General features: G+C 34.3%; 1 protein-coding gene across 4 annotated transcripts in view; it reads left to right on the top strand.

Moving 5' to 3' along the window:
- Positions 1–8937, top strand: part of ANKRD12 (ankyrin repeat domain 12) — a 122630-nt gene extending 113693 nt beyond the window's left edge. For all 4 annotated transcript variants that reach the window (XM_081263331.1, XM_081263330.1, XM_081263328.1 and 1 more), the window contains 3 exons: positions 4210–4353; positions 5197–5292; positions 6072–8937. In XM_081263331.1, the coding sequence (XP_081119457.1) occupies positions 4210–4353; positions 5197–5292; positions 6072–6257 (426 nt within the window). In that variant the 3' untranslated portion in view covers positions 6258–8937. The remainder of the gene's footprint in view (positions 1–4209; positions 4354–5196; positions 5293–6071) is intronic.
- Positions 8938–15252: the final 6315 nt, after the last annotated feature.

The following is a 15252-nucleotide window of genomic DNA, read 5'->3' as shown; positions in this document are numbered from 1 at the left end:
ATTTATTTTCCATTAGTGGATTTTCCTTATTTAGAGTCATTTTTGGAAATAGTTAAACTGACTTTGTTAGCTTGTACTAATCCAATTAAAGAGAAAAATTTTATACCTCTTTTAGTATAGTTGTTCCATGTTAAGTATATTTTTGATACATAGAAGTCTCTAGTAAACACTTATTATCATTGTTGAGTTTGTAGAATGATAGCAATAGATTCCTAGAAGGATATTCAGATTTCCAAGTTTTTGAATCCTTGGCTTGGTACTGTCCACTTTAGGGCTAAACTATAGAGGCTATGTTTATTTGGCCTTATAGTTCTGCCTTAGTATCTGGTTTTCAGTGGTTAGTCTTGGCATAAAATGATAGGAAAAAAACACAGATTTGTAAAAATCACGAAAGTCATTTCAGTTGGATTTACAAAAATATAACACCTTAATTTTGTGGAAGGGTCAAGTGAATCTGAATATATAAATAGTTCTCCTCCTTCATAGAAATATACAGTCTCCTTTGATTCATACATAGTTGGTTCCCCATGACAGAAATTTTTTGTGTTTTGTACAATGGACTTCTGAAACAATCTGGAATCCATTAGAACAGTGTTTTTAAGTGAATAATGTAGAATTAGTAGAATCACAGAGAGAAGCAACAAATAAAGAAGCACTGGGCATAATTTCCTAACAGCAATAAGCAATTAGGTCATTCAGTGTGTCAGTAGCTATTTCAGCCATTAGGCCTATTTGAAGCCTCGATAGCATTTATCTATACTCCTCTTCAGGTTATAGAAAGCTATGCCTTGTTACAGTTCAGGATTTTCATTTGAATTGTGCGCTTTGCAGAATTTTAACAAATAACAGGATTGTCATCTCCTACATATTGACCAACAAACAATTAAATCGCAGCTTACTAGAAAGTATCTTAAATATCTGACCACCATGAGATCAACTTTATTATTTGGTGGATGAATAACTACTAGCTACAGAATAACTTGATACTGGGCTAACTGTGTTGCAGAAATGTTTTTACCAGAACTGCTGTTATGTCTTACAGCAGCAGACAAATACAGTATTTCCCCCCTTATCCATGAAGAGTATATTCCAAGACCCTCAGTCTGAGACTGCAGAAAGTACCAAACCATGTGTGTGTGTGTATATATATATGTGCATGTGTGTATGTGTGTGTGTATGCACATATGTACATACATACATACACACAGTTTTTTTTTCCCTATACAGTCATCCATGATACAGTTTAATTTAAAAATTAGGTCTAGTAGAGATTGACTAATTATAACAGTGGACTGTATGAAAGTTATGTGGTTGTCTCACAATGTCTCAAAATCCTGTACTATACACACACTGTGCAGAATTTGTTACTACCTTAGATCTCAGCAATCTTACTATGCAGGTGGTTGTTGTTGTTGTTGTTGTTGTTGTTGTTTTCCTTATTAAGTCCTAATCTTTTAACTTTTCACTTGAAGGAAACACTTTCTGGCATCTCTGGCATATCTAGATTGCCAGCATCACTTCTCTTTGGACCTTGGGGGCATTACTAAGTTAAATAAGGGTACTTTTGAACCAAAACACTAGTACCAATCAACCTGATAACTGCTGGTAACTACTAAGCTATATGAGCTATTAATTACTAATAAGAGGGGAGCATTTAGTATGTATATTCTGGACAAAGGAATGATTCACCTCCTAGATGGGGCAGAACATAATGGTGCAAGGTTTCATCGTGCTTCTCAGAATGGCACAGTCCAATCCAGTTTTACAGATCACTTCCCCCACTCCACACACTTAAAAATAGGGTTTTGGGAGCTGGGGGTTGTAGCTTAGTGGTAGAGACTAGCCTAGCATGTGTGAGGCACTGGGTTCAATTCTCAGCACTGCATATAAATAAAAAAAAAAAAAAGGTCCATCGACAACTAAAATTTTTTTCTTTTAATTTAAAAAAGGCTTCTTGAGTGTGAGGACCCCAAGTTAAGAACTCTTATCATAGGGTTATTTTCCCTGCAGAAAATGATACCATTTGAATGCCATGCTAAGTGAATGAACAAGGCTTGCTACCCCAGCTAGCCCCAGGCTCATTTGTTCAGAAATGCCCCTTGCACCACCGAAAATAAGAGGAAGCAGTACTTTAGCACTGCTCTAGGGATTCAGAGACACAAAATTAGAAACACTGATCTAAAATGGCATATTTGGACTAGCAGTTAAGCAGCATATCTCTCTTAATTATTTGAAGAGAGGAAGGGTTTAACTTTACAAAATGTGCTTTGACCCTAGCACCAAAACCAATAAAAACTTAAAAATATGTTTTTCACACAGTATTTGCTTTTGAAAGATTTTAATTAGTGTTCTTATTTCTATAGGACTCTAAACAATTTCTTAGGAAAGTTCTTTAAGCTGGTTTTCTCTTACTATCAGATCAAATTTTGGGGTGTTTATCATTTCAAGTTGCACTTTAAACTTAATCATAAACTTTAGACTTAACCCCTTTTCAATATCATTTGTCACCTGCATTCTCAAATGAAGGAAAACTAAAGTCCTTGTCATTTGAGGGCAGAGTGGAGAACATGTAGTGAGAAGACAAGATATATCCTTTGTATTCTCCCAGCCCAGCCTCCCAAACAAGGCCAACAAAATGAAAGAATACCATACTTGCATAGTAGCTGGAGTCACTACTTCTATCCTAGATGTTCTTACCAGCCACAGATTCCAGAGTTTTTCCCATTCATATTTAAGCACCAAAATAGTTACTATCTGGTGGCACATGTCTATAGTCTGTAACAGGATGGGTGAGATCTTCAGCTGGACCCCTGGAATTCTTAGTCTCCTATATGCAGAAGATTGCTTATTTCATTTTGTTAGCTTTAGGACTCTATTACATTTTGGACCTCATTTCCTTCAAGCAAGATTTTACTGTGATGGTCAGAGGTTTAAAAAAATCAGTTGGCATCAGCAAACAGTATTTTATATGAAAATATTTATTATAAAAGAGAAGCTGTTACCACAAAGGGATACCACATCATATCTGTTCGAAGAACAATAATTTGAAAGATCACAAGCATTGAGAAGGATATAAAGAAATTGGAACCTTCTTGAATTACTGGTAGGAGTGTAAAATGATTGACTCAGGCTGCTGTAGAAGAGAGTTTGGCAGCTGCTCAAGAAGTTAAACAAACCTGTGACCCAGCAGTTTCATACCAAGTTATTTGCCCCAGAAAAAAGAAAACCTGTCCAAACAAAATTTTGAACTTGAATATTCATAATAGCATTTTTTAAGGATAGCCCCAAAGGATAACAGCCTGTAGAGGAGGCAAAACATTGCTTCTGCCCTCTTAGGACCTCTGTCTGGGCCTGAGAATTAGATTGACATAAGGCAGATTAACAAGAGAAAACCTTTCATGTAAGTTTTATATAACATCAGAGCCCTCATAAGGAAATGAAGACTTGAAATAATGAAACTTAAATGCTTTTATATTAACTTGGACAAAGGCAATTGTGGAAAAAAACTAAAGGAAGATATAAATTATTTTAATAAAATGTTATTGTAGAGTTCACTTGGCCTTGATTCTCCATCTCTGATAATAAAACTCTTTTTTTTTTTTCTTCCTGGTATAGAGAGGACATCTTTCCCATGGAGTTTTATATCCTCCTTTCAGGAAGAAAGGGGGAGGTCAGAGTGCTACTGCACCTGCTATTTTTCAAGTGACTTCAGCTCAGAATAATTCCCACGTTTAAATGGCATGCTTTGAGTGGCATATTTTGCGCTCTCAACCCACAATGATAAACTGGTGAAATGGAGAAATAAAATGGTATATCCATAGAGTGGAATATTGTTTTCATAGAAAGAAATGAAGTGTTGCTGCATACTATAATGTGAATGAACCTCTAAAAAATTATGCTAAGTGAAATAAGACAGTCACAGAAGGCCACATATTGAATGACTTCATTTATATTAAATGTTCAGAACAGGTAGATTGCTGGATGCCAGAAGATGGGGAAAGAGTGAGTACCTGCTAATGCATTGGGATTTCTTTCTGGAATGATAAAATATTCTGGAATTAAATTGTATACTTTTAGGAATTTTTTAATTTCTCAAGCCTACTGTGAAGGAAACTGAGATTATAGTTATTTAGCATATATTAAGTGATTTTATCTTATTTCAAAAAAATTTTGTTCAAGGTTGTTTTTTTTTTTAATTTGTTCACCTAGGAAAAGCTTATTGTATCCAATGAACAGGAAGTTCTCCGTGTTCATTACAGAGCTGCAAGAACATTGGCAAATCAGACACTGCCATTTAGTGCTTGTACTGTCTTACTGGATGCAGAAGTGTATAATGTACCATTGGACTCTCAGGTAAAGTACTCTTGATAAATTTAGTGTGCTCTCAAAAATTACAAGTTTGTTACTTTTAAAATCTATTATTTCTGTAGAAGAAAGTTGAATTAAACAGTCATTAATGTGGACGTTTATACATTTAGTTCTGACCTCATGTAGCTAGGAAGTTGTTGGACATGAAACACAGTATAGGCAGGCAGAACCTCTAGGTGTGACAGAGCTATGGACCAAGGGTAGGCTATTTTGATCTTGGGTTTTGGTGGAATAAGTTAATTGTGAAAAACTGGAGCTGTATTTTCAATAAGTTTTACTGCCACATATAAATTGTATGAATTCAGAATCAGCCATATCAGTTGTCAGACTTTTTATGTCTCATAAAGCTGAAAGAAATTCATTTGTTAGAAGAGGAAAAAAACATAATGATTACAATTTAAAAGTATAAATATAGATAGTCTTGGAAGAAGTGCCAGTCTCAGTGGCAACTATCACACCTGATTACATTTTTCTCCCTATGTTTGGTAAACTTCTAACATTAAAATTAAATCTGAAATTAATTGTATTTCAGTAACAATGTCACAGGTGTACAGTATATGACATGTCTTTTAAGAAACATCTGAGATTCATAGAGCAGTAGGATTTTATTTAGTTAGAAACTAAAAACAACATCCTGAGACTTCTGATAACTAGTTTGTACTTTATAGAAAAATAAAAATATTTAACAATATTCAATTTATATTTTCAAAATATATTTTCATCATTACTGGAAAATGAATGTATTCCATTAAAAAGGTATATTAATGACATACAGATTTTTAAAGTGGCTTATTACAGTATTCTTTTATGTTGAACATTTTCTTTCAGTCTGATGACAGTAAAACTTCTGTGAGAGATCGCTTTAATGCAAGACAGTTCATGTCTTGGTTACAAGATGTGGATGATAAATTTGACAAATTAAAGGTAAGTATGTTTCAAAGTATTTTAAATAAATGTTTCTTCCTTCTGAGTTGGAAACTGTCTCTCTATTGGGGAGAGATAATTCAGAACAGAAATAATGGTTAATGAGTTTCCTGGTGGACCACAATTGGAAAGCTAAAGGGAAATGAAGGCCGCAGGTCCATTTTAAGGACTAATGTATAAAAGACCAAACTACCATTGAACAAGCAGCTTCTGATGTGAGTTTTCATGCTTCCCCAGTAGACCAGTCTGGTTATAGTCCCAATATATGAAGAAAAGGAAAACATTAAAAGATGGAATATATTTTGTAGATCTGTAAAGGAAATTATTTAAGATTTTCAGGCAGTTCTCTGTAGATTCAATGATTCCTTTGGTAATTTGAAATCTCATAATTTGAAACAATGTTTTTCAATCAAAATTCATGAATATGAAGGTGCAGACCCAGAGATAGTTGGTGTGTTGATAGCAATAGAGTGAAACAAAAGTAGACTTTTAATTTCAGTGTTTTGTTTTATTTTTTTTTAGGATTCCTAATGTGTGTAAATATCTAAGTCCCTAAAGAAAGTGGGTGGGGCTGGGGTTGTGGAGTGCAGTAAGCAGTCACCTAGCATCAGCGATGCACTGGGTTCAATCCTTAGCGCCACATAAAATAAATAAAATAAAGGTATTATGTCCAACTACACCTAAAAAAAAAATTTTAAAAAAAGAAACTATGGGGGAAATTAGCTTTTGAACGGGGCACATTTAACATAATAATTGATTAACTCTTCTCTCTTAAATAGACCTGTCTTTTAATGAGGCAACAACATGAAGCTGCAGCTTTAAATGCTGTCCAGAGATTAGAATGGCAGCTCAAACTCCAGGAACTTGATCCTGCCACCTATAAATCTATCAGCATTTACGAAATTCAGGAGTTCTATGTTCCCCTTGTTGATGTTAATGATGACTTTGAATTGACTCCTATATAGCAGTTATAACATCTTGGTGGTGTTGTTCTAAACTGATGATGCTCAAGCATCATACTGTGGAATACTGCCTTTTGACAAAAATACTGATATTATGCCTTTACAGTTGTTCATAAAATTAGATTAAAGTTGGTTATGTAGTAAACACTGTCATTTTATAAAAATGAGAAATATTTTGGATCCTAGGTCCAAACACAGTTTCTAACAGAAAACTATTATTTATATTGATGAAAGGTTACTATTGGTTAAAGCACGTTGGCAGACTGTAGTAGATATTTAAAAAATTGAGAATCTGCTAACAGCGCTGGAAGTTGTTAGCACTCTTTCGTCACAAGATAACCACTAGTATTCAGATCTCTTTCAGGTTTTATTAAAAATTTATCAGTAAACTAAAAGGTTCCATTACTACCAAATAGTTTCTAATGTGGAAGAAAAACTTGGCACAAAATTTCTTCAGTTTATTATATCTGTAAATTAATTGTATAGTTTTCTTTTTGAAAGTTTTAATATTGTCTTCCTTTTTAATAACTTATTTTATACATATTGTGCAGATGTACATCTTGTAATTAATGGTCAAAATGTGTATACAAAGGGATTGGTAGTCAAAACATGTACAAAGAAATAACTGTAAAACTGTTTTGTCTAATGCTTTATTGGACCAAAGTTGTAGTTTGTAAGGAGTGTACTAGCAGTGTGTTCAGGTAGCAAACCTTTAAATAAGGCATGCATGTGTTTGAGTTAGCTTGTTTTCATCATCATAACTGTAAAGATTGTGAGTTAATTGTATTGCATGCTTCCTATAATTTAATTCTGTCCATATTGATGCCTGGAACAGTGTGAGGCGTTTCATACTCGTCTCTTGTGATAGAACCTGTGACTTACTGTGTTGGACACATTATTTAGAATTAGTCAAATGAAGAAGCTCAGCTCTTTTTTCATCTCACAGTAGAGCCTATTTCCTGCTGGAACAACAACAAAAATGCCTTTGAATGAAAATTGTAAATGTCTATTTTAATACTCAACTATGAAAGAATCTGTGAATATATGTAAATATGTTTAATAAATTTTATTGGTCATGTTAAATCATTGTAAAACTTTTTTACATTGCTTAAATTTAATGTTTTAAGCTTAATAACCTTTGCACTTTTAAAATAAAAACTGAGTACTTAAAAAGATATTGCTAGTCAAAATAAGCAAAAGCTTCTTAGAAATATTCCAATTGATCTCTGGAATGTTTATGAAAGATTAATATGTTAAGTATTTTTCCTTGTGTATCAAGATGCAAGACATAATTTGCAAAATTTTATAATTAAGATTTGGTATGCTGTTTTATAATAATTAGCAATATGCTTAGAAAAATCCAGTTTCTCCTATAACATAGATTAAATATTCAGGACTATTTCAGATCTAAAACCTGCTGCTGAACTTGGAGAACATTTTTGAAAGGAAAATTAGCTTAGTGTAAAATTCATCATAAGTATATGAGATGGAATTTATGAAACTTTCCACAGTACTTTCTTGATTTATAAAATAACACTGGATGTTTTTAAAAAGTAAAAAGAAAATATGAGGAATGAAGGTGGTTTAAATTCAACTTTCAAGTTGAAAATGCCAGCTATTGGGAGAGAATGTCAAAATGCTTTTGAGTGCAAAGGTACATATTAAGCTTAGGGATTTTTGAATTTTTACATCAGTTTCTATTTTCATTCTTACTGTACTTAGCATGCGCAATAAAGCAGCACGTGTAAAAAAAATACACAGTGCAAGGACTTTATTATAAAAGTTGGATATAGTTTGTTTTGTTTAGAAAATTAGGTGAGCGATGTTGGCCTTTTTTATTGGATAAATCAGGCCAGAAAGGCAGGGTAGATTTTGAAGCACTGGTTTTGTTGAAGTTAAGTTTATTAAGGCTGGGAACATTAAAAGCTAATTTATAAAAGCAATACTTTTTAATAGGAAAAACTTACTGCAACCTTTATTTATACTTTCACCTCAAAAGAAAATTTGATGGGATCATGTGGAAAGTCATAAAATATAAACTCAGATTATTAAGCATTGAAGTGATGAAAAATAAAACAGATAAATGTATAGAGCATTTTGTTCTGATGGTCCAGCTAGAGAAAAGGTAGGGGGAAATATCACTGGCCAAACAGAACAAGCTGTAGAAGAAAAAAAGCAAACAAGCAGGAATCTGGCAAATGTCAGTCATCCCAGCTTTTTAACCACAGTACTCCCCCTTTCAATGGTACCTCAAAAAGCTGGAGCCTCTGCCATGATTCTACTTCTACAGTTTTTCTCTGTAAGGTGACTAAAAGCTTATCAGGATAGCATAAAAGAAACATTGCTGCCTTCTTATTGGAAATTTATAATCAAGTAAATAGTTAAGGGCTCTTGATATTAAAGATATTCTGAAGCTCTGAAGTACCAGGAAAAAAAAAAAACTTGGAATGGGGTATATACCTAAAAAGGTTCTGGATTCTGAAAGAAAAATAAATGATGGTTAGATTAATCAGTGATTCTTTTTAAACTATTCAAATATCATGAACAAGATACTAAATTGTACCTAAGGATTTGTATTTCTTTAAATCTTGTTCTAAATCATATCTGTTTAATAAATGACTAGTTGATATTTGTGCATGTTATTTAATAAAGAGTTATATTTTTATAGAAAAAGTGGAATGTGTGCTAAATGTTTTTACATAAAATTTTACTCCCATTTAACTATAAGCCAAATAACAATGTTTACTTGGGCAGCTGGCAAGATTGCCTAAGTATTCAACCTGGGAGGGGATGGAGGGCAGTGATTACGCTGCATGCACAGGGCCCTGGGTTCAATCCCCAGCACTGAGGGGAGAAAATGTTATCTTGGGAAAACAACCTCTGAAGAACTAGCCTTTCAAGTTCAAATGAATTCAATAGTCAGAAGTCTCACAAATGAATTTTTAGTAGTAGACATGGTGCAAATCTCATAACTGCAGAAATCTGAAGCAAAGACCCAAGGAAGCTCACTTTAATGAGACTTAGGATTATATAGTTATTCTAGAAATTGAATGCAAAGCAACTTAGTATTTTTCTTTTCCAGAAAGCAGTATGTTTTACTCTATCTCAGTTTTTTTTTCACCTAAAAAACAGGTTGTTTACAGTTTGGGACTATTGTGAATAAACATGAGCATTGCAAACCTTTGTTATGGACATTTAAAAAAAAATTTCCCTTATATATGTAGTATCTCTTTCGATTTGTTCTTAAATATGACATTTCTCAAAAGTATTGTATCACTTTTGCCCCTAACAACAACCTATGAGAGGTCCACTTGTTCTTAATCCTCATCAATATTTGGTATAGTTGGTCTGGGGATGTAGCTCAGTTGTAAATCACTTGCCTAGGATGAGGCAAGATCCTGGATTAGATCAGCACTGAAAAAATATATCAGTTATCAACTTAGCCATTATCATGGCTGTGTAGTGGTACCTGATTATTTTAATTTTCATCCCTCTGCTAATGATCTTTTCATAAGTTTATCAAAACTTTTTATGCATCTTAATTTTGTCAGGTTCTTAAGTATTTTGCTCATTTTGTATTGGGTTGTCCTTTTATTGATTGTAGGAATCCTTTCTATATTCTGTTAAAAGTTTTTGTCAAGTACATCATGGATATATTTATCCAGTGTGTGGTTTGCCTTTCCATTGAATGGTTTCCTCACTTTTTAAATAACACTTACACTGATAAGATTTTATTGGAATGTTTAGTGACTTACTTAACCACACCCCTAAACAATGTTTTCTCTTTAATTACTACAACCATGAAGCCACATAATCATACCTTTAGTCTCTTAAAGTCCATCTCCATTTATTTTAAAGCTGTTAGTATTTGTCTATGAGAACTTTTTAGAAAATGCATGGATTAACCTATTATTTCTTGACACTAGGTTGTAGAACTTTATTTATTAATTCCTATTACTGTTTGTTTAGCAGTGTGTGAGGACGGTCATAAAAAAGCTCAGTGTCATAGGTGGATTTTTTAGAAGACAAATTGAACTATGCCATGGCATAGTTTCCAGCTCCTCCTGCTGATTCATACATATCCATTCATGAATTTGGTCAGCGCCACCTAGTGCATATAGTATGCCAGGGGCTGTGTCACTTGAGGATTTACCCAAATTTTACCTAAGATCATCAGTTTTCAAACTCTGGTTGTAGGACAGCCCTCTCCACCAAACTCTTAAAAATTAATGTGAGACATTTATTGATACCAAAAATTAAAACTTTTTTTAAAGTTTAAAAATATCAATAAACCCATTTCATATATTCCCATGGGTTGGGGTGGTCCGGCTGATCACAAGTTTTGAGGCCAGCTTGTGCAACTTAGTGAGACCCTATCTCAAAAATCAAAAGGGCTGGGCATATCGTAGAATATTAGCTCATGCAAAGCCCTGGGTTCAATCTTAAGTGCTACAAGATTATATATAATATTACATATAATATTATACAAAATAAAGAGACTCAAGGATTGATATTTAATAAAATCAGTGGTTTTCACTGCTTTTTTTTTTTAACAGTTTGTCAAAGAAGAATGCGATACCACAGTTGGTGCAGCTGCCTCAATTTGTGCTAAGGCAGTAGCAGTTTTTCATAATAACAACACAGCCACAAAGGCAAATATTGTTCTGAAAGTAGTTCTGACCTCAGAAACCACCTCAGGATCCTAGGCCTGAGAAGTTCTGTGGGTCAGACTTTTGAGAACTACCGGCCTAGATTAGTACTGTCTATAAAATAAAGATGAGCTAAAAATGTTTACAAACTTGCACAAAGAATTACTTCATAAATAGAAGGGAAAGTATCTTGGGTTAAATGAAAACAAACCTAAATTTACCCCACACTAATGTCTTGATGGCTGCTGGTACTTTTCTTATAAAAATCAGGTACACACTGCCTTCTGAGGTGTAGATCTGACCGTCTTTGCTTTAGGACTGTAAATTGAGGACACACTTTAAAAAAAAATTTTTTTTTTAGTTGCAGATGGACACAAGTATTTTTTTATTTATTTGTTTTTATGTTTTGCTGAGGATCGAACCCAGGGCCTCATGCGTGCAAGGCAAGCGCTTTACCACTGAGCCACAACCCCAGCCTGAGGACACTTTTTGAAGTTATTTCTGGATGTCTTTGTTAGAAAACTCCTACCAAAAGCCTAGTCCATTCACTGATGATACTGTTGCCTCTGGACCAACACTTCCAATTCTCTTAATCACTTTGTGAGAAGTGTAACCCAGGTATGTTTGGAGCAGCCTGAACTTAGCCCCAACCAGGAAGGGTCCCTGCCCTACACCTCGTGCTTCCAAGGTCCTCACAGGATGGGTATTGGCTAGGGCAAGGGGACATGCTGAGTCCATGTGCGTCTTCTCACCCCCTTTCTTAAATACTGTTATTTTCACCCTCATTTCACAGTTGAGGAAACTGAAGCTCGGAGGGTTAAATTACTTGCTGAAGAGTTGACATCACACAATTAAGTGGCAGAGCTGAATTGAAAGCCAGGCAGTCTGGGTCCATAGTGTGTGATTATAATCGCTAGACTGTACTGCCTTTAGTATAGGGTCTTCAGATTCTGAGAGAAGGCCTTTTTGCGTTAGTTTTTTTTTTTTTTTTTCTCCTGAGGCATCAAATTGCTATAAATTCAACAGCTTAAAACAACACTCAGTCTGGCACACTCTGGCTGTATTCTAGGATCTCTTAGGAGTCATAAGGCTGAAATCAAGGGCTGAGGTTCATCTGAAAGAATGGGAAAACTCCACTTCCAGCCTTACTTTTTATTTTTTAAATTTTGTTTGTAGCAGAATCCAGTCCCCTCCAGGTATAGGACTGAGGTCACCTGATTGTCATCTAGGGGATACTCTAGCTCCTAAAGGTTGCTCATATTCTTGTCCAGGCCCCTGATGCTCAAATCTTTCTTATGCATTGACAGGAATAGTGGAACAGTTTTCCTCAGTCACACATTCCTCTTATACTGGAGCTTCTTCCATTACTAACCTCCAGACCCAGATTTGAGGAACTCTTGTAATTAGGTCAAGCCCACAGGATGATCTTACTATATTAATGTCAACTGATTGGGACCTTATTACATCACAAAACCACTTTGCCATAATGACAAGTCCTGACATCCGACAGAGAACGAGATCACACAATGGTGAGGGTCATTGGGTTCAACTTCAGATTCTGCGTATCACAAATTTAAACTGAAATTCTTTTCTCAGAAGAATTAAGGGTTTTTTTTTTCCCCTTTTGGTTAACATGCAAACTCATGTACTCTTCCTGGGGAAAAATAAGTTTGGTGGGGTTGGTCTTTGGGCACTGTGGCACATGCCTGTAATCCCAACTACTCAAGGAGCTGAGGCAGAAGGACATGAAGTTTGAGACCAGCCTTGGCAACTTAGATCCTGGATCAAATAGAAAAGGCTGAGGATCAGGTTCAGTGGTAGAGCATTGCCTGTCATTCTCAAGGCCCGGGATTCGATCCCCAGTACAGAAGAAGAAGGAAGAGGAAGGAGAGGGGAAAGGGGAGGATTCTATGAATAGAATCTTCCAAAGGAAAATACAATTCTTTCAAATATATTTCATATACACTGAATATTTTGTATACAATGAATTGAAGAGCTTTCTACTGTCATGTATAACTGATTAGAACTAAACAACAAAAAAAAAGCTACATGACAGTAGGATTCAAATTAGAATAAGATTATACTCCATGTATGTATTATATGTTAAAATATACTCTGCTGTCATGTATACCTAAAAAGAACAAATAAAATTTTTTTAAAAAGCTATATCCTCAATCTCAGCAGTCATTTCCCCCCTTCTTTCACTAAGGGGAAATGAACTTCTGGTAATAGTTACTTTAAAACAATTTTTTTTTTGGTTGGAGATGGACACAATACCTTTTATTTATTTTTCCTGTGGTGCTGATGATCAAACCCAATTCCTCACACATGCCAGGTAAGTGCTATACCACTGAGAGTGGTGACAAAAATAGTGTGTAAAACCATAACTAAACTGTTGACTTTAGAATAGGCTCAGGAGCCTAATTATTTTTCAAAATCTCATAGCCATAAGATTTTCTGCTCAGGAAATATGATACATAGGATTATTTACAGAACTGGTCTGGCCAACAAGAATTAGGAGATTTCCCCAAACTCTGCTATGGAAAATTTCCCACATGGTAAAGATCAGTCAGAGGTTATATACTAAAGTATGAACTTTGGTGAAAAATTATTGACTAGGAATCAATTCAATGCCCTAACGTTAGAAAATATATGATTCTAAAAATGTGCTTCTTCTAATTCTTGGCATCATTTTAGTATTGTTGCATGGGGTGTTTTTTACACTATGCAATCTTTTGCTATAAAGTATATTTCCAGTAGGCTGTGGTAAACACAACTCTCCTAATCTTGAGATTCTTAATTGTAAGTAAAAATAATTATTGAACCAAACTGCCAACTCTTGGCATCAATTTTTAAAAAATTACATAATGAAACCAGTATTTTCCCTTAATTAACAATTTTTTTGAAAACAGACCGCAGCTTTTAGTGGAAGCTGGTTAATGCTTTTACTTTGAGAGATTGCAACTAGAAGAAAATGTAGTCTCAACATTGTATCCCACAGCTCTTTTCTTATTAGCTCTGTACAAGAGCCATCACTTTATACCACAATTCCTTTGCAAGAGAACTACTTTTAATTTAGGACAGTCTTTCTTTTTACATGCTACATGTAGTGCTCACAAACCTCCACTGTCATTCATGAAAAGAAGAAACAACAATCTAGTTTGTGTTATCATCAATCAAGAACCAAGGATTCCTCATACACAGGGTACCAAATAGAGTACTTAGAAGAATGCTGTTTCAATGGCAGAGCTAAATAAACTCTGAATCTACTCTAAGAATCTCAAAAAGTAACTTCAAAAAGATCAAACTTATTCTAACTAATTTAATTATATGACATAAGCAAATCCACAGCTCTTAAATAACAAAATCCAACAACCAAACATGGAAAATGCACAATGTCAGTATTCAGCCAAAAATTTATAGGGAACTGGAATGCAGTGATAGAGCATTTCCCTCATATGTGAGGCCCTGGGTTTGATTCTTCACATTAGGCATCCAAATGACCCATGACCAGAAGAAAATTAACTAACAAAATTAGAACTAGAAATAAAAATGTGATAAACTAGTGAACAAGTCTGTTTAATAGAGTTATAAATATTTTGTGTAAGTACATAAAATAGGGGGGGGGGCATAAGGAAAGAATGGGAGATAAGTTTTGAAATTCCAAATTAAAATTCTGGAGAAATGAAAAATATAATACCTGAAATAAAAAATACAATGGATGAGATGAACAAAGTAGACATTTGCAGAAGAAAAAACCAGTGAATTTTAAAGAAAACAATAAGAAATTATTGAGGGTCAGAGTTATAGTTCAGTGAAAGAGTAAATGCTTTAGCACAAGACTCTGGGATCAATTGGGTGCATAGAGGGGAAAAAAGGAGGGGGGGGAAGAAAAGAAAAAAATTATCCGAAATGAAACAAAGAAGAGAAAAAATTACTAAAAAAATGTATTAACTGTAAGTAATACCAGGTAGCCTCATAAATACAATTAGAGTCCCAGAAGAAGAGTAAGGGGGAGAACAACAGAAGAAGCATTTGATGAAAAAATGGCGAAATGAGAAAAACCTACGAACCCAGAATATCTTTCAGAAATGAAAGCAAAGTAAATATATTTTCCAAAAGCTGAAAGACAGAAAATTAGAACTACATAAAGGAACAAGAAACTTTCAAAATGATTGAAAAGATCTTGTAGATATTATAATGTGTAAGTAAAACGTATGATAAATGTGGTACAATATCTAGAAGAGGGGAAAGAAAGCGTAGTTGTAAGTCAATATGAAGTGCAGGAAGTGATATGATATTAGTTGAGGTGGATTGTGATAAGTTATAATGTGTACGCTGTTAATGCT

Source organism: Spermophilus citellus (genome assembly GCF_964194105.1).
Source record: "Spermophilus citellus genome assembly, chromosome: 12".
In the NCBI taxonomy this organism is placed as follows: Eukaryota; Metazoa; Chordata; class Mammalia; order Rodentia; family Sciuridae; genus Spermophilus; species Spermophilus citellus.
This window is presented reverse-complemented; position numbering and strand designations above follow the sequence as displayed.